At 42.8% G+C, this 25,482-nt stretch overlaps 1 protein-coding gene across 1 annotated transcript in view; it reads right to left on the bottom strand.

Moving 5' to 3' along the window:
- Positions 1-23,421, bottom strand: part of SNRNP70 (small nuclear ribonucleoprotein U1 subunit 70) — a 38,305-nt gene extending 14,884 nt beyond the window's left edge. The window contains exons 1-7 of the mRNA XM_033961940.1: positions 23,268-23,421; positions 7,013-7,168; positions 6,764-6,826; positions 6,230-6,284; positions 5,054-5,118; positions 4,740-4,802; positions 4,583-4,664 (exon numbers count right to left, since the gene is read on the bottom strand). Coding sequence (XP_033817831.1) covers positions 4,583-4,664; positions 4,740-4,802; positions 5,054-5,118; positions 6,230-6,284; positions 6,764-6,826; positions 7,013-7,159 — 475 coding nt within the window. The 5' untranslated portion in view covers positions 7,160-7,168; positions 23,268-23,421. The remainder of the gene's footprint in view (positions 1-4,582; positions 4,665-4,739; positions 4,803-5,053; positions 5,119-6,229; positions 6,285-6,763; positions 6,827-7,012; positions 7,169-23,267) is intronic.
- Positions 23,422-25,482: the final 2,061 nt, after the last annotated feature.

The raw sequence follows: 25,482 nt of genomic DNA on the forward strand, positions 1-25,482 counted from the left end.
TCCACTTACCAGATTCAATACCTGTATCAGCCCTTCAGATACCAGATCCCAACCTCCATTTACCAAATCCAAAATCTATACCAGATCCCAACCTCCACTTACCAAATCCAAAACCTGTTATCAGTCCTTCAGATACCAGATCCCAACCTCCACTTACCAAATCCGAAACCTGTTATCAGCCCTTCAGAAACCAGATCCCAACCTCCACTTACCAAATCCGAAACCTGTACCAGCCCTTCAGAAACCAGATCCCAACCTCCACTTACCAAATCCAAAACCTGTACCAGCCCTTCAGATACCAGATCCCAATCTCCCTCTTCCACTTACCAATCCAATGCTACTACTGTTTACTCTCATCCTTTTAGGCACCAGATTCCCAACCACCTATCTTCACTTACCAACTCCCCAGACCAACAACCCCTTCTTCAGTCTCAAGCTCTCCTTATTTCAACCTTTTACCCTTGCTTCCTTCCGTTTCCGACTTGGACAGGCTGGCACCTGTGGTTCTTAAACCTCCCTTTGCTTGCAGTTTCAGAGACCATGGCAAGGCGACAGTGCTTCCTTGATGGCTTACCTGAATCTGTTTACCTTACCTTCACCTTTATCTTAGCACGAGATAACAAAATGTGTATTTTCTTGTGTGTGAGTGAAAGACCCTAAACTGCTCTTCATTCTCAGGGTTTGCAGACTAGTTTTAAGTCAGTGAGCCAAACCACATTTTACCCGTTAATTCTCTCTAAAATAATTGAAATGGAAATGTAACATGTATAAAAGGGAAAGGGGATGGGACTTGTATCCTGCCTTTTTGTGATTACACATTCAAAGCAGTTTACATATATACAGGTATTTATTTTATACACGAGGCAATGGAGGATTAAGTGACTTGCCCAGGGTCACAAGGAGCAGCACTGGGATTTGATCCCACAACCTCAGGGTGCTGAGGCAGCAGCTATGCCACTAGGCCACTCCTCACTGATCCTCTTCAGAACCTTTACTGACCAGAGCCAGTCCTGGATTAAACCCTTAGAGCAGTATACCCTGGGAACTGCAGAGCCAGTCCTGGATTAAGCCCTTAGAGCAGTGTACCCTGGGAACTGCAGTCTCTTTTAGCACCCTGTCTCTCTCAAAAGCTAGTTGATATTAAAATTCTACTGACAACCCCTTAAATAGAGCTATAATTACAGTTGCCAGGGCACAATGAGTTGAGACTTTTAAATCCTGAGACTTAATCCCACTTCAGTAAGCTGAACCCTTTTTTTTTTTTTTTTTTTTTTTTAATTAGTTTGGGTGTATTGAAGTATGGTGTGATTTCTTAAGAAATTCTTTGTATGTATGGAATTCATGATACCCCTGGGCTCACACAACTACTATCAATTCCTAGTAACTGAATCTGAGAGATTTACTAAGGTCCCAAGCTCTGCTCTTTTTACAATTTCAAAGATTCGCAAATAGTCTTGAGCATGTATTCTGTATATAGAAACTTTTCTCCAAAAGACTGGTCCGGGGAGGGGGGGGGGTGGTTAGCTGCAGCTCAGCATATAAATGCTTCATACATTTAAAGCAGACTATTATTAACCACCTTCTTCATGTGCTTCTTTTGAGATCCAGTACCCCTAACTTCCTCCTTATTATCTTCAGAATTATTCTATCACCATCCCACAGCAGATACAGTAAGCGGAAGAGCAGGAAGAGGGAGTGCGGCAAATGGGCCAGTCAGGAGCTTACGCGGGTCCATAATGCTGGGTTGGTCCTGGCTCAGAATAGAGGAAACTACAAGGCCAAGCTGAGGCAGTGTATCTCTTCTCTACAGGAAGGAATGCTGGATCTCAAAATGCATCTTTTTAGACAAAAGTGGAGATCAGAAATTGTAAAATGGCCCAGTGTGTTACACAAATTGAAGGAACAAAATTTGTGTGTCTTCACACAACTTCCAACTGACAAGAAGTTTTCCCCTCCTGCCCTAAAAGGTGTCAATTTCTAAAGATATACCAAAGGGAGCAGGATGAAGATGGGGCAGAGGGAAGTAAAACCTTAAAGTGGAAAAATGCAGAAGTGGGGAGTGAGTGCAATCAATGTAATTAATACGTGTGAACATTTCTAAATGTTGTCTAGGTACAATGAGTGATACCAACTGCAGTTAAATTTCTCTATCACTCGTCATGGCTTGCAAATGTGTGCCTACAGAACCTATCACTGTCCCTCTGCCTCCTACACAGTCACAACAGCCTTAAACAGGTGCTCGAGTCCCAGTGGGGAGCAGCAACCCCAAATAAAATGACTAAAGAAGGGCTCAAAGGGTATACCGGCCAATAGAGGCCCAGAGAACCCACCTTACCCTACGGGGAAAGAGGAGAGGGGAAAGAGAGAAGAGGGCGCTGGCTAAGATGCCATTTTGGGACATTACATGAACTTATTTGCCCAGTTTTAAGGTAATTACAGGGCTCAAGTATCTTTGGCACTGGCTGCCTACTTGACCTTGCCAGGCTTTTGCATGGTTAAGGTAAAAAAATTTGAGTACAAAAGTGGAGTCACTGAAACCAAGATTCATGAAGAGAGTCTGCCATAGTAGTGCCCCACTTAAGTGAAACAGACAAAAAAATGGCATGATTACAAAATAAATAAATAAATAAATCGGTAGAATGCTATCTGTTGACTTTTCAGACCGAACAAATGATAGGAAAACTTTGAGATATTATGCTTTATAATGAAGCATGACCTTAGGCCACCCCTTCTTCTTCTTATCAAGGAATGCACACAGGCAGTCTTTCCTCCTCGAGCCTGAGACCTATGAGAAGTCAGTGAGCACAGTAAAAAGCAGGCTAAGTGCTAGGGCTCACCTTACGGAGTAGGTGAGATCCACCTGATATTTGAGCCCTGCAATTCGGCACTAAGGGTTGAACAGACATAAGAGCTAGACCTCTTAAAAGGGGAGGATGTTAACAAATCCTCAGCCACTTTTCCAACCTGCCCCATCCCGCTCAGTTCAGCACTTAAGCAGGATTACTCCTCTCAGAATATCACCCCCGTCTCCCCCTCCCCCACTAGAGAGCAGCACAAGGGCAAGACGGGTAAGAAAAGAACCCTCCCCCTTAACATGTATGCTAACACTCTCCACTGGGCTTATGTACACATGAAATCTGTATCTTTGTAAAGAGAGAAGATGTGCGTGGGCATGTGTATATAGCGGTACTACGAAGGCTTACCCATCATACAAACCCTTATACCAACCATACAATGAGATGTTGTAAAGGGGAGCATTAGCATCAGCTGCAAGCCAGCAGTGGCAATTGCCATCACAAAGGTGGCTGCAGTGACAATAAGAACACACAATTAATATACCCCGTTCACAATACACTTTCAGCAAAAGAGATTACAACAATTTCTGAGACAGGCAAAGCCCACCCACCCCTATTATTCCCACAACACCCCACCCAAGACACACATTCATGCTTCCTAAAGATGCTTTATCCGTTGCCCCTCTGCCAAATGTCCAGTGGGGCCCCAATCACAGTAACTGCCAGTTGCCCAGAAACACTGCCACTGCAAACTCAATGGCTGATGTCTTACCATATCATTCACAGATCTACTCAGCCATTTGCTCATCAAACCATTCCCACCTGTCCAGGAGTCTCTTACATTTACCTCTCTCCCCACATAGTCCCAAATACTGAACCATTCATCCCCAAAAGTGATGGAGTTCAAAATCAAAACAAGCCCCAATTCCTCTCTCCCCTGCAGAAAAACCTACTCTGTAGTAGCAATAGAGAAATCACAGGATGGTTTGCACAGCTACAATCAGCGCAAGACTGAATTTTGTGTAAACATATTCTGGGCACACAGCTCCCTGGAAATTAACCAAAACACATTTCCTCCCACAGAAAACAGCTCTGCTTCCCTCCCCAGGATATAAGAATTGTCATACTGGGACAGACCAAAAGTTCCATCAAGCCCAGTATCCAGTTTCCGACAGTGGCCAACCCAGGTCAAGTACCTAGCTAGATCCCAAGCAGTAAAACAGATTTTATGCTTGTCCTAGGAATAAGTAGCGGATTTCACCAAGCCATCTCAATAATACTACTACTATTTATCATTTCTATAGTGCTGAAAGGCGTATGCAGCAATAACAGCCTATAGACTTCTCTTTTAGGAAATTATCCAAACCTCTTTTAAACCCTGCTTAGCTAACTGATTTCATCATATTCTCCGGTAACAAATTCCAGAGTTTAATTACACATTGTGGGAAGAAATATTTTCTCTGGTTTGTTTTAAATCTACTACTTAGTAGCTTCATTGCATGCCCCCTAGTCCTAGTATTTTTGGACCATGCTGGCCTGTGCCTGAATTAATGCAATCAGGATCCCACTGGACATGCTAGAAACATTTAAATGACTTACCTGATGGGAAAGGAGGAAAACAAAACAAAACAAAAAAAAAGACAAAACACCACCCCCAGACTAACCCAGGTGCATGACGCTACTAATTAGCAGAAATAAACAAAGGTTTGGGGTTTTTGTTTCCCCTCTTTGAAAATTTTTCAATCAGATAAATGTAATGGCCTGAAGGAAGCGGAAGGGGTACTCACAGTGCATGTCTCTTTCATGTTCATATTCAATGAAAGCATAGCCACGGGGCTTCCCTGAACGCCGGTTGTACACTATGTGAATCTGAAAGAGGAACACTGTCAGACATTCCCTGAAATCTGGCCTCTCCATCCCACCCTGCAGCCACAGCGCACTTACCCGTTTGATAGGACCATACACTTCAAATTCTCTGCGCAGCTTGGATTCTGTTGTGTCGTAGTTCTGCAAGGTGAGAAGAGCATTTACTGAGCATCATACACATTCCATCAATCTTTGTGTCTCTTTGGGGTAAGTTAATCCAATGCTTAAAGTGAAATCTAGTTAATCCCACTGCCAAGTGATAGGGTCTCCCTGGGCTTACAAGTCTAATGAATTCACAGGGAAACGTTGATAAAGCTGTCTAAGCACCTGCCAACACCAGTATCCCTCCTGAATCAACAACAGTAGGGACCAACAACCCTCCCACATCTTACCACTCTGGCGACAAAAAGGGTTTTGAAGGCATCTCCTTGTGCATTTGGGTCATTGTGAGGATCCCCTAGAGAGAGAAAACAATGCAGATAAGAAAACAGTAAGCATAAGAGCTCTTATCTTACTAATTGCAAACCGCAACAGGATCACAGTGGTTTTACTAGGGTGTGCTGCAAGATCTTACAGCTACATAAATCTTACCCCATGAAGAGACAACTTGTTTTGAGCTCATTGGGGAGAATGGGATAGAAAACAAATTAATTTAAAACAATGTGAGCTTCTGGCCTACACATCTAGACTTTCTTGAGCTCTTATATTTTCTCCCTTTTTTTCTTGTCTCCTTGCTTGATATTTGCATTTTCATAAAGATGGACTATTATGCTCATACCTGATCTGGGTGAAGGGGTATGGTTTAGATAAAGGTGGGAGGGTGGGAAGGGGAATCTCTGAAGAGGTTGTGGTTATGTGGGGTATTTTATTATGTAATGGCAACATACGGAAGAGTCATAGTTAAAGAATGACACGGTGACAAAATTCATCACCGTTCCAGTCCCCGCGGATAACCGCGGGAAATAATTCCATATCATTTTCTAATGTCTATTTCAACCTCGGTCCTTCTACACCAGCATTCTTCAAAGCAAAGCTTGTGGGTCAGTGGTTGTGCCCAATTATACTCTGATTCTTTCCTCTCTCCTTAAAGAATGACATGAAGATGGTTTCCCGCGGTTATCCGCGGGGACGGGAACGGTGATGAATTTTGTCACCGTGTCATTCTCTAGTCATAGTGTGTTATATGTTCTCATGGAGTTTCTGTATTTGTGCATAATTTTCAATAAATAAATATAATTTAAAAAAAAAAAAAAAAAGTGAGCTTCTTGAGAAATACAAATGGGCCACCACATGAAGCCCTGACAAGGGAAAGGAAATGGGACCCAGTATACCATTTTTCTGTGGTTCAAATTAAAGTAGTCTACACAGGTACTTCTTCTGCACCTGTTGTTACAAAGGGTTAAGTGACTTACTCAGAATCACAGGGAGCTGCAAATGCTCTGGTTCTCAGGTCACAGAACTAACCATTAGGCTACTAGGCGACACGAACAACTGAAAAGCCCAAGCCTCCCCCTACCCACATCATTTCCCCTTCCAGTGGAAGCTGCAGTGCCCCAGTAAATACTTACAGATCTTCAGTTCATTCTCCACATCATTCTGCCTTCTCTCAATCTTTTCTCGTCTCTGAATGAAGAGAAACAAATGCCATATGTGAACCGCAGCAAGAAACCGTTTCGCTCAACTTCTCCCTTACTTTATAAAAACATAAGAACCACCTTACTGGGTCAGATCAATGGTCTAACTAGTCTAGTCTCCCATCTTCACGCTGACCAATCCAGGTCACAAGTACATGGCAAAAAAACAAATAGTAGCAACATTCCATGCTACAGATTCAGGGCAAGCAGAGGCTTCCCCCATATCTGTCTTAATGTAGACTATGGACTTTTCTTCCAGGAACTTGTCCAAACCTTGTCTTAAAACCAGCTATGTTAACCCTCTGGCAATGCATTCCAGAACTTTATTCTATGAGTTTAAAAATATTTCCTCCTATTGTTTTTAAAAGTTATTTCGATATGTGTCACCTAGTCTTTGTAATTTTTATACTTTAACAATCAAACGTCCATACCAAAGTGCACCATGCACACAGTTATCCTCTTTCTTACCTTCCTCTCCATACGCTCTTCCCGGGTCTCAGCCCTGGTTGGAGGAGGGGCATCGCGAGGATCCTGTAAAATAGACATTTGCACAATAGATCACTCAAAAGGAAATGGAATACAACTACTAAAGACAGAAGAAGACTGTCCAAACCAAGTCAATAAAAAAGCCCACCCTTCTACTCACTACACAGCTAAACCATAAAGCTAAATTAAGGGCTCGGAACTTTAAAGCTGGCCAGAATAACAGCTTCTCACCTCAAACTCCCGGATATATGGGGCAATGCCACAGTAAGGCTGGTTGTGATGCTTTTCATGTGGTAGTTTTTCCAGTGGGGGCAAGTATGGAATCGGGTCTCGGGGGGCAAAGAGAGCCAACAAATTAGGTGGCAGGAACTGAGTCATTTTGAACACCTGTAAAGAAAATAAAACAAATTTTTAGATAACCCTCCAGGTCAATAACCAACAGTTCAACAAAGAGAATTGTCTCAACAAATATTTGAATTGCTGAACAGATATGACAGTCCAGCACTTGTGAAAAAGGGACATAAACACCTGCACAGTTACATTCCTAGTGGGAGCAACCTTCCAAAAATGGAGAAAGGCTCTGGCATAACTTAGGGACAAAACAAAAAAATTGACCCAATAGCTCCACAGTAGAGAGATGTAAAACCAAAACAAAAGACTCCGTGGAGAGTTGATGTCCAACTCAGGAACTTTATTAAAAGTTATCTTGATAATCCACATAAAAACCTAAAGACATATAGGACCCAATCTACTGGGTCCCACGTTTCTATGGATTGGGTCCTATATGTCTTTAGGTTTTTATATAGATTATCAAGATAACTTAATAAAGTCCAACTCAGGAACATCAACTCTCCAAGGAGTCTTTTTGTTTTGGTTTTACATAACTTAGGGACAAACATGGAGATAGCAAAGTTGCTTACCTGTAATACGGGCTCTCCATAGACAGCAGGGGATTGCAATCACACTTGCTGGTGAAGTCCTCTGACTGAGCCTGCATGCCAGTGCTCTCCCCTGAGTATAGTAAGATTTTTTTTTTTTAAACTTACTGAGCATGTGCAGACACCTTGCCCCCTCCTCCCCCTGCCTAGTCAGTTTTGTTACTAGCTTAGAAAAAAAGGTTTCATCGTGTGAGGATTGAGTGGGCAAGTGTAGCTGCATTCCCCTGCTGTCTATGGAGAACTCCTGTTACAGGTAAGCAACTCTGCTTTCTCCGGAGAAACAAGCAGGGAAAATGTAGGCACATTTGCTGGTGAGTCCTTAGCTTCAAGCAGAAAATGGGAGGAGGAATAAATTATAGCGCAAATAAACTGCAGAGGACTGATTGTTCAAACTGATTATCTTGCGCTGAACTCTGGTCTAAACTATAGTGCTTAGTAAGTATGAACTGAGGACCAAGTTGTTGCTTTGCAGATATCTTGAATTGGAATGGATTTCAAATTTGCAATTGAGGAAGCTGTGCTTGATGTGCTCCAATCTTTCTAGGAAGAGACCAATGAGCTTAAGTATAGCAAAACGAGATGCAATGGGCAATTCACGAGGATATAGTTTGTTTAGATATCAAGTTGCCTTGAGTAGCCGAATTGAAGGAGACAAAGAGCTGATTAGTGTTGCGGATAGCTGCAGTTCTTTCCAGGTAGAAAAGTAATGCTCTTCTGCAGTCCAGACTATGCTCTCCTGAAGAAGAGTGCGGAAGAGAAAAGGAAAAATTATGTTTCTTACCTGTTAATTTTCTTTCCTTTAGATGCAGCAGATAAATTCAGAGACCAATGGGATAGCACAAATCTACCAGCAGGTAGAGATAGAGAAACTGATTAACAGGTGGTCCTATTGGCTGGCACACCTCCTGCATCTTCAGTATTGCTCCTTGCCCAAGCATCCGTAACCACCAATATGCTTAGCATGTAAAAAACTTCTTTCCCACAACAAATTTTGAAAAGGTAATAATACAGAACACAATTATCAATAATAACAGACTTCGAAAGTTCCAAAAGAAAAAAAACGACAGTCAATATCCAGAAAGGGTGGGGCTCTGGATTAATCTGCTGCGTCTAAAGGAAAGAAAATTAACAGGTAAATTTTTCCTTCCTTAGCAACAGCAGCAGATGAATCCAGAGACCAATGGGATGTAGCAAAGCAATCCTCAATCTGGGTGGGAAGAAAACGCTGCCTCTGGAACAACCGAAGGACTAAACGCTGCCTCCACATGCTCCCCCACATCCAACCGGTAATGCTGAGATAAAGTATTTTTGGAAGACCAAGTAGCCGCATCCAAGTTTCCAAGTTTATTAAATAGTTTGATTAATCGCCATATCAAAATTCAAGGCGATGTACAAAATAAAACACGTAGTTATAAAACATAGGTAAAATATTATATAAATAAATACTGTTACAAACACAAATCACAATATTAAAATAAACATAGATTATTGGACATTGTTTAGAAACAAAAGGAAAGTTCATTAATGGTTACAATGCATATTAAAAAAAAAAAAAAAAAAGGTAATAACATAGGGGGGGGAAATTACTAAAAATATGATAATAAAAGATCGTTAATCGCTAAAAGCATCATTAAAAAGGAAACTTTTAAGCTTACTCTTAAATTTATCTAGATTCTTTTCTTCTCTTATATATGTTGGAAGATCATTCCAGGATTGAGGAGCTGTCACCGAGAAGATAGTAAGACGTCTAGTATTGATGATTTTTAAAGAAGGAATGGTTAATAAATGTTGGTCCTGTGATCTCAAAGTTCTAATAGTGGAATATGGAATTAAGACTCTATGGATAAAAGCAGGAGTTTGAAAAATGAGAGTTTTAAATGTGAGTAGACATATCTTGAATAGAATACGGTGTGCTATAGGAAGCCAATGTGATTCTTTAAGTAAGGGAGTGACGTGGTCAAATTTTTTTGCTTTATGAATTAATTTAATAGCGGCATTCTGAACAATTTGTAGACGTCTAATTTCTTTTTGAGGTAAACCTTTGAATAAGGCATTGCAGTAGTCGAGTTTAGAGATGACAAAAGAATGAATCAAGATATTAAGTGATTTTGCACATAAAAATTTAGAAACTGAACGAATTTGTCGTAATCTGAAGAAAGTGGATTTAACGACATTGCTTATGTGGTCGTGGTATGATAATTTATTGTCAAATATAATACCTAATATCTTTATGTTGTGTTGAATCTGTAATGAATTGCCATTGATAGAGATTGGAGTAGTAAATGAACTGCTATCCTTCCATGGGAAAAGCATCACATTGGTTTTTTTGAATATTTAATGATAATTTGTTAGTATCCAGCCAATGATGAATCTGATCCAGTTTGTTATTTATTGCTGTTATTTCTTGTGCATTCTTGGGGTCAATTGGATGTAATAACTGAATATCATCGGCATAAGCGAATACCGAGAAACCAATGGATTGACATAGTGTCATAAGTGGAGCCAGAAAAATATTAAATAAAATAGGAGAAAGTATTGATCCTTGTGGAATACCAAAAGGTAATGTGAAATTGTTAGAATTTGTATTGTTAAAGATAACTGTAGAGGAACGGTTTTCAAAGTAGGATTTAAACCAGCTAAGAACTTGATCGGTCACACCTATGGAGTATAGTCTGTGTATTAAGAGGGTATGATCAATGGTATCAAAGGCCGAAGATAAATCAAGAGAAATCAAAACAACCGAGGAGTGGTGATCCAGATGATAGAGTATCGTTGTTGTCATCCCTATCAGAGAGTGTTCTGTGGAGTGATTATGTCTAAATCCGGTTTGATTTGGGTGCAGTATATTGGTTTTTTCTATGTATTCTGACAGTTGATTGTATACAATTTTTTCTGTTATTTTTGCCAAATATGGGATGTTGGCAATTGGCCTATAGTTGGATTTTATATCAGGACCGACTTTATGATCCTTTAGGACAGGGCGAATAGTCGATTTTTTCCAAGCTTTTGGAACTTTACTTTGCTGTAAACACATATTGATTAAGGTGTGTATAAAGGGACCAAAAATAGGAAAATATTTTTTAATGGTGATTGGGGGGATGGTTTCCATAGGGGATCCTTTGAGATTAACAGATTTAATGATTAATTCTAAATCTTTAAGACTAGGAAGTTTGAAATAGGAACATTTTGAAGATAAAAGGGAAGGCCTATCAAGATCCAATGTTGATATGGATTGTTGTTTTTGTATGAAATTTTTTCTGATATTATTTACTTTTTCAACAAAATAATCTGCATGATAAAACTCCTCCAAGGAAAAAAACCTGTGGACTATGTCCAAGTAGCCGCCATTGCCCTGGCTGAATGGTCATGAAGTTCTTCCGCCAACCGCTTCCCTGCCATCAAGTAAGCGTAAAGAATGTCCTCCTGGACCCTTCGAGCGATGGAGGCTTTGGACGCTGCTATATATTTGTCGTATCCCTTGAAGAATAAATACAAAGAGGTGATCTAAATGACTAAAAGTCATTAGAAACCTACAGATTGCGGAGAATGCTACGCATTTTTAAAAAAATGCAGTGATGAAAAGCTCGCCTCCCCATTCCTCCTCCAGGGAAGAAGGAAGGAAACGTGAGAGCGGCATAAAAGAAAGGATGATACCACCTTAGAAACAAATTATGGTACTGTCCGAACTGACACCCCAGAATTTGTAAGAATCCCCGCTGTACAAGACCTGCAACTGAGAAAACCGCCGAGCTGAAGCCATGGCCACAAGAAATACCGTGTTCAACATCACAGCCTTTTAGAGTCTCAAAAGACAAGGTTGAAACAAAGTCTTCTGTAAACTGTGAAGAAGACCTTAAAACTGTACTCCGGACAGGGCTTCTTAAGAGGTGTACGAATATACTGTACTCCTTTTAAGAACTGAACTACATGAAGCTGAGAAATAAGCGAAGAGCAAGATACCTAGCCCTTATAAGAAGCTAAGATTGTCACTTGAAGCTGAAGGGAATTGAACGCTAAGCCCTTGGCAATACATTTGTGCTAAAAAAGAAAGATTATAAAACATAGAACTCTGGAAGGGTGCCAATGTTGAGAAGTATCCAAGAAAGGAAAAGCATCCAAACGGAAGCATAAGCCACAGTGAAGACGTCTGTATCGCCTGGAGAAGAGAAGAAATAACCTGCTTCATATAACCCTTACACGTCAGCCATGACTTTTCAAAAGCTAGGTCTTAATACCAAAATAGGACAAATATCCATGTTGATCGGACCCTAGGTAAGTAAATCCGAAGATACCAGGAATCTCAACAGTTCGGCTATCAGATCCGCATAGAAAGGATGGGCAAGCCAATTCAGAAATTCTCTAATTACTGTGCCCTGAAAGTGAGCTTGAGATGGCAAATCCATCCAATCATCAGCCAGGGGAAAAACACTTAAAAAGAGAAACCAGTGGCGAGAAAGAAGCAACGCTGCTACCCCCTCTGACTGCCACTCCCTGCGTCTACTGAAGAAGCTAGGAGCTTTGAATTTCGAGACGAGGCCATGAGGTCTAGGTGATCTCACCTTTATACAAAGAGATAAAACGCCTGAGCAAATAGTTCCCAATTTCCAGGATGTAGAAGATTTTACTACTACTACTATTTATTATTTCTAAAGCGCTGAAAGGCGTACACAGCGCTATATATTTTAACATACAATCGACAGTCCATGCTCAGATTTTGTGGTGAGAAAGTCTATCTAAATCCTTTTCCTGTCCTGTAAAATGATGCGCTGACAGAAGAGGAAGATGAGATTCCACCCACTGAAGTACAACCATTACTTTACTCGCCAACTAAGTACATCACGTACTTTCCTGGCTGTAGAGAAATACCACTGTCATAACACTGTCCTAAAAGACCTTATCGTCATTCCGGAAGAATGGTCTGAAACTCCTAAAACGGTAGCCTGACCATGCTTCAGTCCAGAAGAATGAATGAGTAATGAGTCTCCTCTTAATACCAGACTCCTTGCGCTGAGGACTGAAGGCACTGAGCCCCCCAACCCGACAGCCTGGGATGTTTGGTGACTTTGAGCCAGTCCAGCAAAGACCGAGGCATGCCTTTGAAAAGATTAACCTCGCTGAGCCACCAAATTATATTGAGCGATGCTTGAGGAGCCTACTAGATACTACAATTGGAGCCTTGAGATACCGGGAACCACTGGAACAAAAACGACTGCTGTAGCGTTCTCATGTGAAAGCAAGCCGAAGTTCCCAGTGGAGTCACCACCATAGATCCTAGAACCTGTACAGAATCCCATACTCTTGTTCTTGATGATTGAAGAAGGCAAACCTGAGGCTGTAACCTGGGAAGAAACACATTCCTCTCCTATGTGAACAACATCCCCTGATATTCCTTTTTTCATCAAGTGTACAAATAATCATAATAAACACAATTAATCTGAGCATTTGAACAACTTATCATTATAATCTATAAGTAGAAATGTAACCCTCTCCCCACCCTCCCTCAAATCCCCTATTCATAAGATCATATACTTGAAACCCTCCCCCCACCCAATACCAAATGGTGCATAATCAATAGAAAAATGGCATTTAATCATGACAAAAAGATGTTAACGGCTCCCATATTCTAATAAAATTTTTATAATTTCCATTCTGTACCGCTATTGATCTTTCCATTCTATATGTGACATACTGAATTCCACCCAAAATTAAAATTAAGCCTACTATGATCCTTCCAGTTATTAGTAATATGTTGGATGGCAATTCCAGTCAAAATCAATAAAAGTTTGTTATTACACGCTGATATCTGACTCTTTTTTTCTCATAGACATTCCAGATATCACAGTATCATAAGATAACGCTACATGGTTTTCCAATAAACAATTTATTTGATCCCAGATTGAATTCCAAAAGGCTAAGATATGGGGACAGTAAAACAAAAGATGATCCAAAGTCCCTACATCCAGATTACAATGCCAGCATCTATTAGACAAAGAACTATTTAACTTTTGTAATCTAACTGGGGTCCTAAAAGCTCTATATCACAGTTCTTCAACCGCCGGTCCGCGGACCAGTGCCGGTCCGCAAAAAAATCTTGCCGGTCCGCAAAGGATTCAGGACCCCGCCGCAGCAAAAAGTGCTGGCGTCAGCTGACGTGCAACTTCCTGTTGCCGTCGCTATGCCGGCACTCCTGCCTGCCACCACCAACTCCTGCCGCGTATGTCTCCGCACCCCCAGAAAAGCAGCAACAGGTCTGTGTGCTTTTAACTTCGGCACACAGCTGCCCCTAGGCAGTATTTTAGTACGGTTTCATGAGGCAGCCTCGGGGCATTTGGTAGGCCGGCCCACATCGCATCATCGAAGCGGGCCAGCCTACCAAAGGCCCCGAGGCTGCCTCATGAAACAGTGCTAAAATACTGCCTAGGGGCAGCTGTGTGCCGAAGTTAAAAGCACACAGAGCTGCCGCTAGCCTACATAGAGGAAACATTTGCTGAAGAGGGAAGGGAGAAGGAGTACTCCTGGACAAGGGAGGGGAAGGGGCTACTTCTGACAGGGGAGAAGGGGAAGGGAAGGGACGAGAATTACTGTTGGATAAAGGGAGGAGGAAAGGGAGAAGGGGTACTCCTGGACAAGTGAGGGGAAGGGGCTATTGCTGACAGGGGAGAAGGGGAAGGGATGAGAATTATTGTTGGATAAGGGGAGGAGGAAAGGGAGAAGGGGTACTCCTGGACAAGGGAGGGGAAGGGGCTACTGCTGACAGGGGAGAAGGGGAAGGGAAGAGAGTTACTGTTGGATAAGGGGAGGAAGAAAGGGAGAAGGTACTGCTGGACAGGGGAGGAGAAACATTGGAAGGAAACAGCTGGCAGGGAGATTAGAGGAGGGGAAGGAGTCAGGATGGAATGGAGAGATCAGATGAGGGAAAGGGGAGAGACAGAGGAATGACAAGGTAGAGAGAGATTGATGCTGGGAAGGGGGGTCAGATGAAAAATAAGGAAAGAGGGACAAAGATGCTAGATCTGGTGTAGGAGAGAGGGGCATAGAAAGAATGCAGATACCATATGGGAGGGGGAGGGGTAGAGGGCAGACAGTGGATGGAAGAGGCAGATGCTGGATTGAAGAAACAGAGGGCAGACGCTGGATGGAAGAGAGTGAAAAGACAATGAAAGCAAAAACCAGAGACGACAAAAGGTAGAAAAAAATAATTTTATTTCTATCTTGTGATTAGAATATATCAGATTTAAAATATGTATCCTGCTAGAGCTGATGTTAGACATAACTGGGGAGTGCAAAGCCCAGGCAGTGCTTCTTTAGCTTCCAGCTGGCTTAGGGCTCTCTCTGACCAGGAGGCAGTTGCCCTAGTTGCACTCCCCCTAACACCATTCCTGCCATGTGTGACTGCGGTATTCTGTTAGCATGATATTTGTGTAGCATTCTGTAATAATTTGGCTTATTCAGTTTTCTTGATAGTAGAGGGGATATATGTGAAGGGGAGGGGAGACGGGGGTTTTGTTGATCCTTGCCCTGTATTATTTATATTTATAAAATGACAATTGTACAGATACATTAATACTTTAATAAAATATAATTGTACATTAATACTTTAATAAAATATGTTCAATATAAAATCATAACTATTTGAGGCTTGTGCGGATGGGATCAGATGGTTAACGGGACCGAGCTCGCGGGGACAGGGCGGCAATGGGGGTTTTTAAAAATTTCAGTCTTATTAGTTTGCCGGTCCACATAATAATTATTTTATTTCCGCCGGTCCTTAGGTGTAAAAAGGTTGAAGAACACTGCTCTATGTAACAAAAAAACCCAAGTTTGTCTCATAGACGCTGATATTGTATATCTCATTCTCCAAGACCAAATTTGTGGCCATTGAGAAGCTAAAATCTGATGCTTAATCTCAATGCTCCAAATATCCTTAAGACCATTTTTAGGTTTTCTTTTAACCAAATCACTAATAGTTTTATACCACGGTGCGGCCTGGTGACCCAGAAAGTCCGCCTGAAAACATAGAAATTCCATACTGAACTGAGTATTAAGAGTTTTCCATTCAGGGAACCCTGCCTGAATGGCCTGCTTCAGTTGCAACCAACGAAAACATTGTGATTTATGAAGCCCAAATTGGGCTTCATCCCCTGATATTCCAATAATTAGTACAAGAGAAAAGAGCTCTTTGGAAATTTGAAGATTCACATCCAAAGAATTGAAGAAAAGAAGTTCAAATAAAAGAAATCACCTGTTTGTGTCTGACAAATTGACCTGGCTGGAAGACATCCGAATAAAGCAGCTGTCTAAGAAAGAAAGTACCTGAATCTTCTGTTTGCGCCAAAAGGCCACTACTGCCCTCATTTTCAAAAATGTTCATGGAGCCATGGCTAGGCCAAATGGCATCTGCCAAAACTGATAGCGCTGCTCGATGAGAGCCAAGCGAAGATAGTGTAAATTTGGTGTCCATAGGGAAATTGTAAATATTCTCACAGTTTTTCTCCGGAAATGTCTAACTCTGAGAAACTAATTTACCAGAATGAGATCCAGCCCCTGTCTGACCAATTCCCCCGTCTTAGGCACTATGAAGTAAATGGAATAACTTCCCTTAGTTATGGAAGAACTAAAATTACTGCCCCGAGTACCACTAACACTTAAAAGGGGTCTCACACAAATGTAACCTTAGAAAGCTCAATACATGGTCACTCTAAGAAGAATCTGAAAAGGGAGGATTCAAAGTTGCAAGCATCCTGAAAAATGCCCAAAGCCCCCTGACCTGACATCATAGTGTCTCCCCCCTCACGAGAAAGCATGAAGAGTTACCAGAGGAAATGAAGACCCCTTCAGAATGAAGAGCAGACAGTCAGGACAAGAGCTGTAAATTCTGGAAGAAGGAATTTTCCCAGAAAAAAATCCAGCTTTGCGATTTAAGTTGGAGTATGTTGGAATTCTGAAAACAGTACTAACTCCATGTAATGTTAGCCAAAAACTTACTGCCTTTAAAGTGAAGACGTACTAGACGTAATCTAGAAGCTGCATTGACCGCCCCATGGGAAACAATTTGCACCCTAATTGTTATCAGATAAAGCTCACATCCCTAAAGAGAGCTTCAGGGATGATTCCAACAACCAAATAGTATTTGCTACTCTGTGGGTTTGGGAAAATAGGTAACTTGTCCCTGGTTAGAAGGAGCCACACAGCTCTTCCTGCCAGTTTGAGGGACTATCTAGCAGGTGCCATGAGAAGATGGCAACCTGAGAAATCTGTGCGAGAAGCTCTGAAACTTGCAGTCTCTGGCACACTAGAAATAGAAAAAGACAGTTCAGGAATCAATTCTATAGTGCTACCACTGCGTTTTAGTGCTACCAGACACACACAGTGCTGCATAGAGACACAAAGAAGAAGAAAACCTCTAAACTTCTTAGACTCACTCTTCAGGGACACGGAGAGAGACAAGAAGATACCCGTATGAAACACAGGGTACTCTCATGCCGCTGACATCACTGTGCAGCAATTTGCCTTCTGCCGACCCACAACGGCAAAAAACCAAGATTGGGCGGCTGAGCACAGGGCAGAATATCTTTCTTAAGCACCGTGAGGCATAACAGTACAGTCGCAATTAAAGTAGTTAAGTCTTTTCAAGCAGAGAGAGTGGGGAAACACACACACAAGGTATATCACTGCAACAGTGACAAAAGCTGTTGAAACACTCCTGATGCGTAGAACCCTGAAAACAGGGAAGCCGCAGGATAGTGACCTAAGTCAGCTGCAAAACAAACTCTGAACGCTGCGGTGCTCCTGCTAGCGCAGGAGACCCAAGCACGTGTCTGTTTCATACTGAAATGAGCTGGCTCTATCAACAATGCATTAAAAACCACCAGAAGACAACCATTAAAATATTTTTCTCACTATCATGGTATAAAATGCTTAAAATAAATATTGGATAGAAATAAAGGAATGCTAATCAAAACTGGACTTAGAGATATTTGGAGCATTGAGATTAAGCATCAAATTAATGCATCTCAGTGGCCACGTATTTGGTCCTAGAGGTTGAAGTGTACAATGTCTGCTTCTATGAGGCAAACATGGTTTATCCTGTTGCATAGAGCAGTGTTTTTCAACCTTTTTTGGGCAAAGGCACACTTGTTTCATGAAAAAAATCACGAGGCACACCACCATTAGAAAATGTTAAAAAATTTAACTCTGTGCCTATATTGACTATATATAAAGTAATTCTCTTGAATAGGAATCAAATAAACACAAAGAAAGTATTTTATAATGCTGCCACCGCCAACAACACCGTTGGCGGCGGTGGCACTCAAGTGGCTAAAGAGCCGCAGTTTGCCGGCCTAGGGACAACACTGGAGGGTGGCCAGCTGTGCACCCCCTTGGGACGTAAACCCGGGGTGGGGCAGACAGCCCCCCCCCACCCTGGTATGCCACTATCTATACCTCACTCCCTCCCTATGACCAAAAATTCTCCTTTCTTCTATTCCCCGTGTACACAACCATCTCTTTCCCTCCCTTCCTCTCTCCAAAGTCCATGCCTTCTATGTCCAAACACTCATTCCCTCCCTTCCTCTCTCCCAAGTCCATTTCTTCTGTGTCCAAAAACGCATTCCCTCCCCCACCTCAGCATCTCTTTCCCTCCCTTCCTCTCTCCCAAGTCCATTTCTTCTGTGTCCAAAAACGCAATCCCTCCCCCACCTCAGCATCTCTTTCCCTCCCTTCCTCTCTCCCAAGTTCATGCCTTGTGTCCAAAACGCACTCCCTCCCCCCTTTTGTGTTCCGTGTTTGCCTCCCAGCCCATCTTTGCAACTTTCTCAGCAAAACGAAGCTCAAGCCGCAAGGCTTGTCTTCTGCTTCCTGCCTGCCCTGCCGCGCACAAATAGCCGAATGGAAGTATTCTCCGACGTCAGCGCTGACGTCGGAGGGCAGGCTTTGCTTAAGCCCTCCCTCCGACGTCAGCGCTGACATCGGGGAACGCTTGCGATCGGTTATATGTTAGCTGCAGGGCAGGCAGGAACAGAAGACGAGACTCGCGGCTCGAGATGCATTGAACTCCGCGGGTCCCCCGTCCAGCTCTCTCATGTCCACGTGGGGCGGACCGCCCCTCTCCCTAGACTGGTGGTACTGCCCTGATGGCGGCCCTGACCGTACGGCACACCAGGCAACATCTCGCGGCACACTAGTGTGCCGCGGAACAGCGGTTGAAAAACACTGGCATAGAGCACTCTGGACCCCTGTTCGTTTACAAAAGTTGGATTGCTCTAGTCTAATAGATGTTGGCATTGTAACCTTGATGCTGGAACTTTAGATCACTTGTTTTATTGTCCATTCATTAAAAATTTTTGGATCTCTATCTGGGATCAAATAAATCATTTAATGGAAAATTATGTAGCATTATCATACAACACAATTTTATTTGGCATGTGATGAGAGCTAAGCCTCAAATATCTGCTAATAATAATAAGCTTTTGATGATATTGACAGGAGTTGCCATTCAACAAATAACGTATAACTGGAAAGATTGTACAAGGCTGAATTATTGTTTCTGGTGGAATTCAGTATGTCATGTGTTTAAAATGGAAAGAGCGTTGGCAGTTCAAAAATTATTCTAATGAATAATTTACACTTTTCCCAATTTTAATTCTTACATGTGGATCGGGGGGTGTTGGATTTCTATTAATAATATATATGAATGATAAGATGTTATATTCATGTGGTATATTTTTTGTTATATATGGAAGTGGGAGTTATATCTTTTTGTTGTATGATATGGTAGATTTTCAAGTGATATTGTATTCTAATTGTTTGATATTTACTGTACACTTGTGAATTATAAAATGAATAAAGAATTAAAAAAAAAAAAAGGAATGCTACTTCGTTCTCAACTTAGGAAAATAAGCACACGCCTCTTGCGCTCAGTCAGGAACTGGCTATGGGAAGAACACACCTGGAGCCATCCAAATATTTACCTCCACCCAGCCGCGGGAACTGCCAAGCAGAGTCCACCTCGGGGAGAAATCCCACTACCGCTATGGCGCTGCTGCCAGAGTATGAAAACAAGCGCGCACCTACAACACGCGGGAAGGCACTAGTTCTGTCAACAGAGCTCTATCCATACACCCATAGCCCTTAACTGAATAAACTTCATACAAATGTAAATTTACTTGTCAGTCACTAAACCATTTCCACAACTCTGCAAAATATAGTGTTTGATAAAAAACATATTCCTTCTTTAGACTTACACCGAACCCGCAGCTCCACCACAACCAGAAACCAGAAAAGAAGTTCAAATAAAACATATACTCACAACTTTATTAGTTATAGTGCCGGGAGATGCCAGTTGCTCAGCACTATAAGGGCAGAATTGTTTAATAGTCACTGTGGTCTCTTTTTTTTTTTACAGTGAAGGGAAAGAAGAAGAAGAATTAAAAAAAAAAAAAAGAGACCAAGTCAGACCCTCTATCATTGGAGGGAGGGTGAAGAGGGACCTAGGGGGTACCCAGGTGTAACCCCTAAAGCCGGCACCGTTCAGCCGGACACCCCTGTCTCACTGAAAAGACACCTCAACAGGAGAAAATAATTTTCCAGTCACAGCCAGAATCCAGGAGCTAGTTGAATAGCGACCATCACCTGCTGGGTGATAGAGCATACTGAAGATGCAGGAGGTGTGTCAGCCAATAGGGCCACCTGTTAATCAGTTTCTCCATCTCCACCTGCTGGTAGATGTGCGCTATCCCATTGGTCTCTGGATTCATCTGCTGCTGTTGCTAAGGAAAAATGATTTTAAGGTTATTGATCGATTGAGATGGAAATCTGTAACAACCTGGAAATTTGTAACAACCTTTGGAAGAAATTTTGGGTGAGTCCACATGAGCACCTTATCGGGGAAAAATTGGAGGCATGGATAATAGATGATTAGTGCTTGCATTTCACTAACTTTGGATTATTTTTAGATGGTTGTTGGGGAAGTTGCTTTGATCAGGTAAGGATGTGATAACAGCAGTTAGTGTATCTGTGTTTAAAAAGTTTAGGACAGGGTGGGGACTTTTGAACTAATTGTCAAACTTGTGTGCAGTTTTTCTGGTTGTATTTATCTGTTGCACTTTACTTTAAATAAACAATTTAAAAAAGTTTTGGACACGTTCCTGGAGGAAAGTCCATAGACTGCTATTGAGAAAAACATAGAGGGAAGTCCTTGCTTGCCCTGGGATCAGTAGCATGGAATTTGGGTTTCTGCCAGGTAATTGTAACCTGGATTAGCCACTGTTGGAAACATGCATACTGGGCTAAAAGGACCATTGGTCTGACCCAGTATGGTTATTCTTAATGTTCTTTTCCAGTGCAATAGGTGAGACATTCTAGAAAAGTGGATAGTGTCCCCATGGCTGTGTGCCATCTGTAGAAGGAATTCAGTTTGGATTTTTCTCTGTGCCTCTTCTGTACTTCACAGAGCTCCTTAGCTCCACCTACAGTTTTTTTTTCTTCTGCATGCATGCCTACAGGAGCGTGTTCGTTCTGCTCACCACATTTTATTATTTTATTCAGTGTTTAGTTCCTTTTTTTTTTCAGGATTCTTGTATCACTTTATCACATCCTTACCTGATCAAAGCAACTTCCCCAACAACCATCTAAAAATAATCCAATGGCTCAACTAATACCTAAAAACTGGCCTTTTCCCCAGATCAGGAGGAGGAATTATCTTAAACGCCCATTCCCAAGAACCCAAAACTTAGCCTCTCTGATGTGACCAATTATCGGTCAGTAGCTTCCATTCTCGTATTCATCAAAATGATGGAGGGATGTGTAACAGAACAACTTGAACACTACTTCAATATCCTCCACCTTTCACAATCAGGATTCAGGAAAAATCACAGCACCAAGACAGTGGTCATAGCACTGGTAACATACAGCAAAGAACTACTAAGAAAGGGTCACAGCACAATCATAATCCAATTTGACCTAAGCAGCGCATTTGACCTAGTAGACTTTGATCAAATGTCCAAAGATCTTCAGTGATTTTGGATTTAGCATCCCAGCCCTCTCCTGGTTCCAAGGCTTCCTAACCACTCAGCACTATGATGTACGTAAGGATGGTTAACTTTTTTATAGCCAACACCCTCCCAGCAGGGTTCCACATGGATCCCCACTTTCACCATCAGTGATCAACCTCCTAATGAAATCCTTGGGAATCAACCTAAATCATGCATGAATAAAACATTTCACCTATGCAGATGACATAACCTGTAACAGCTGCATTAGTCAATACCCTTGCTACAGTCAAAAAATGTGTACACATCATAGAAAACTGGACCTCAACTCACTGCTTCAAAAATAAATTAGAACAAAAACAAATTCCTTTGGATAGGATCCTCAACCGGCACATGCTATACATTCCAAGGATGACACAGTACATTAGATAACACAGACTTTCCATTAGAACTACAATCCTGAACCTTACGTGGTTATCAATTTCTATTCCCTATCGATGAAAAACCACATACAAATCAATAATAAAACACTATTTCCTTGTGATGAGAAAGCTAAGATTCATCAAAAAATCTTTGAAAAGGGCTGTCTGAATTTTAGTACAATCCCTAATCCCATCTTGACCAGACTACTGTAATGTAAACATTTTTTCATTTGCTCTAAAATGTTGCTAACATGTTTACAACTAGTTCAAAATGCAGCAGTAAGATTCATATACAGACTATGGAAATCATTCCGAACTCCTGCAGCCCTATAACTAAATGAAACTACATCGGCTGCCCACAACCAAAAGGATCAAGTTTAAATTAGACATCACTGCCTTTAAGATCCTAAGAGGAAATTCCCCAACAGAGACCTAAATTCTAAAAAAAAAACCTGCAGCCTTCCCCTCCCCGGTGCATCCTGGGATGCACAAGGGAGGTGCCCAACGCTCTGATTGGTCCAAGTTAAGGCCCCTCTCTACGCATCTGGGGCCAGTAAGACCCTCAGGCACCTCCCTGGACGTACCACGAAAGGGTCTTAAACAACCTGGGCCTCAGACATCATCTCTGTTATTTGAATGTTCAGATTTGCGCTTATTAGATGATTCATAAGTATTAAGTCTCCCTTTTAGTATGTATTATACATCTCTCTTATTTACAGCATTTTTGAAACTGATTCAAGGTCTCAATTTGCCTCGTTCACTGTATTCATATTTGGTCTTTTCACCACTGTCAATAAAGTTGGCCGAATATCTGCATAAAGGCCCACCGATCCCTGGGCGTCAGCCCTCCTGAATATGCATGAGAGAGATTTGCATGGCCTCGAGGCAGACACACGTAGGCCCGTCTCGCGCACGATCACGAGGCTACCCCCTGGAAGCCGAGTCAGGCGCTCTGCGGCTTCTCACTGCCGGGCTCGCCGTTGCCGAGACCAGACTCCCGACTCCCCTACACCACAGGGCCCGAGCGCTGAAACCCATCACAGGCCGCACCGCCCTTTCCCCCACCGCATTTTACTGCTCAACACCGACCGACCGGCCTCGCTCCCTCCCTCTCTCTCCTCTACCACCTCCTCCTCACCTGCCGCTGCCGCCGCCTCGCCCTCGCTCCCTCTTCCGCCTCTCGGGCTCCCTCAGCGTGCGAGCAGGCCGCGACCCGTGTCCAGCGGCTGCTGTCGACGCCGCCTCACTGCGCAGACGCACTCGCTCAGTTCCTTCCGCCGCCGCCGGCCGGATCTTCACGCGCCGCAGCGAGGCGCAGAAAAACCGTCGCTTTCCGCCAAGCGGCAGCAGGAAAGGGCGGGAAAAAGAAGACCAGGTAACAAAAGAGTCCCTGCAAGAAGCCCCGCCCCCCCTCCTCTCAGCTCCATCAGCACCTTCGTACTCCCTGGACCTAGCCCACACCTCAGGTGAATACAGCACAGAGAGCTGAGAGTTCCGTGCAAGCCTGGAAAGCAGAGTGTTGAACAGAAGTGATGGCATGGCAAGGACAAACCAAGTCTGCTCTCATCTAATGTGCCATGCATTCATAAACTTAAAGCAAAAACATTTCAAGACTGGATCTCTCATACACCCCATACAAATGTCACGCAAAATGTAAATAGAGCACAGACAGCTGTTGCGCAAGTGCCTTCCTGACCGATGCTGGCTTGCAAAGTCGTTGGTTCTATGCCCAAGTGAAGAAGCCAACCAGGGTGGTGAGATCTGCCTGCTGCCCCCAGATAACACCTAGGCCCAGATTCACTAAGGCCACGGATCGGATCTGTGAACGATCCGATCTGTGGCCAGGGGGCTGATTCATGAATCAGAGCGATCAGAATCATGCCCTCAACTGACCGCCCGGATTGCTCTACAGGGATCCTGATGCACTCTTCCATGCCGACAACATCCTCCTCCTCATTCCCATAACATAACCAACCAAATATCGCTGAAAAAAATCTCAAACAATATAGACAAAATCCAAACCTGGGCAACTATCAACAAATTGAAACTGAATACCATCAAGACCAAAGCCATTGGTTTCCGCACTGCACAACAGAACAGCATGTCCAATCTCATTCTTCTATCAGGCATCACCCTCACAATGGAAAAATCCACCAAAGTACTCGGCTGCATCTTAGACGACACTCTCACAATGGAACCACAAATCTCTAACCTTCGGAAAAAGACCATCTACACCAGGGGTGCCCAATACGTCGATCACGATCATAGAAACATAGAAACATAGAAACATAGAAAAAGCGGCAGAAAAGGGCTATTGCCCACCAAGTCTGCCCATTCCAAGTATCCCCCCCCTGAGTTTACTCCCTTAAAGATCCCACGTGAGTATCCCATTTTTTCTTAAAATCTGTTACGCTACTGGCCTTTATCACCTGGGGTGGGAGTCTGTTCCAATGGTCCACCACTCTCTCGGTGAAGAAGTACTTCCTGGGATCGCCATGAAACTTCCCTCCCCTGATTTTCAGCGGATGCCCTCTGGTGGTTGAGGGTCCCATGAGCCAGAAGATATCATCTTCTGACTCGATGCGTCCCGTGATGTACTTATACGTTTCAATCATATCTCCCCGTTCTCTTCTTTCCTCAAGTGAGTACAGCCGCAACTTCTTTAGTCTTTCTTCATACGTGAGATCCTTGAGCCCCATGACCATCCTGGTGGCCGTTCGCTGAACCGACTCGATCCTCAGCACGTCCTTTCGGTAGTGTGGGCTCCAAAACTGCACACAGTACTCTAAATGAGGCCTTACCATGGCTCTGTACAACGGCATCATAACCTCAGGTCTCCTGCTGACGAAACCTCTACGGATACACCCCATCATTTGTCTTGCCCTGGAGGAAGCCTTCTCCACTTGATTGGCAACCTTCATATCCTCGCTAATGATCACTCCTAGATCGCGTTCCGCCGTAGTTCTAACCAAGGTCTCACCATTTAGTACATAAGTTCTACAGGGGTTTCTCCTGCCCAAGTGCATTATCTTGCATTTTTTAGCATTGAAGCTTAGCTGCCAAGTTTTTGACCATTTTTCCAGCAGTAGTAGGTCGTGTGTCATATTATCAGGTAATAAGCATCTGCCTACTATGTTACAAAGTTTGGCATCGTCGGCGAACAGTGATACCCTTCCTCTAAGTCCTTTCGTCATATCTCTTATGAATAAATTGAATAGGATCGGACCCAGGACCGATCCCTGCGGCACTCCACTGATCACGTCCGATGCTTTGGATGGGGTACCGTTTACCACCACCCTCTGAAGTCTACCGCTCAGCCAATCCCCAACCCATGTAGTTAGAATGTCTCCTAA

This window comes from Geotrypetes seraphini, chromosome 10 (assembly GCF_902459505.1).
Source record: "Geotrypetes seraphini chromosome 10, aGeoSer1.1, whole genome shotgun sequence".
NCBI classification, from domain to species: Eukaryota; Metazoa; Chordata; class Amphibia; order Gymnophiona; family Dermophiidae; genus Geotrypetes; species Geotrypetes seraphini.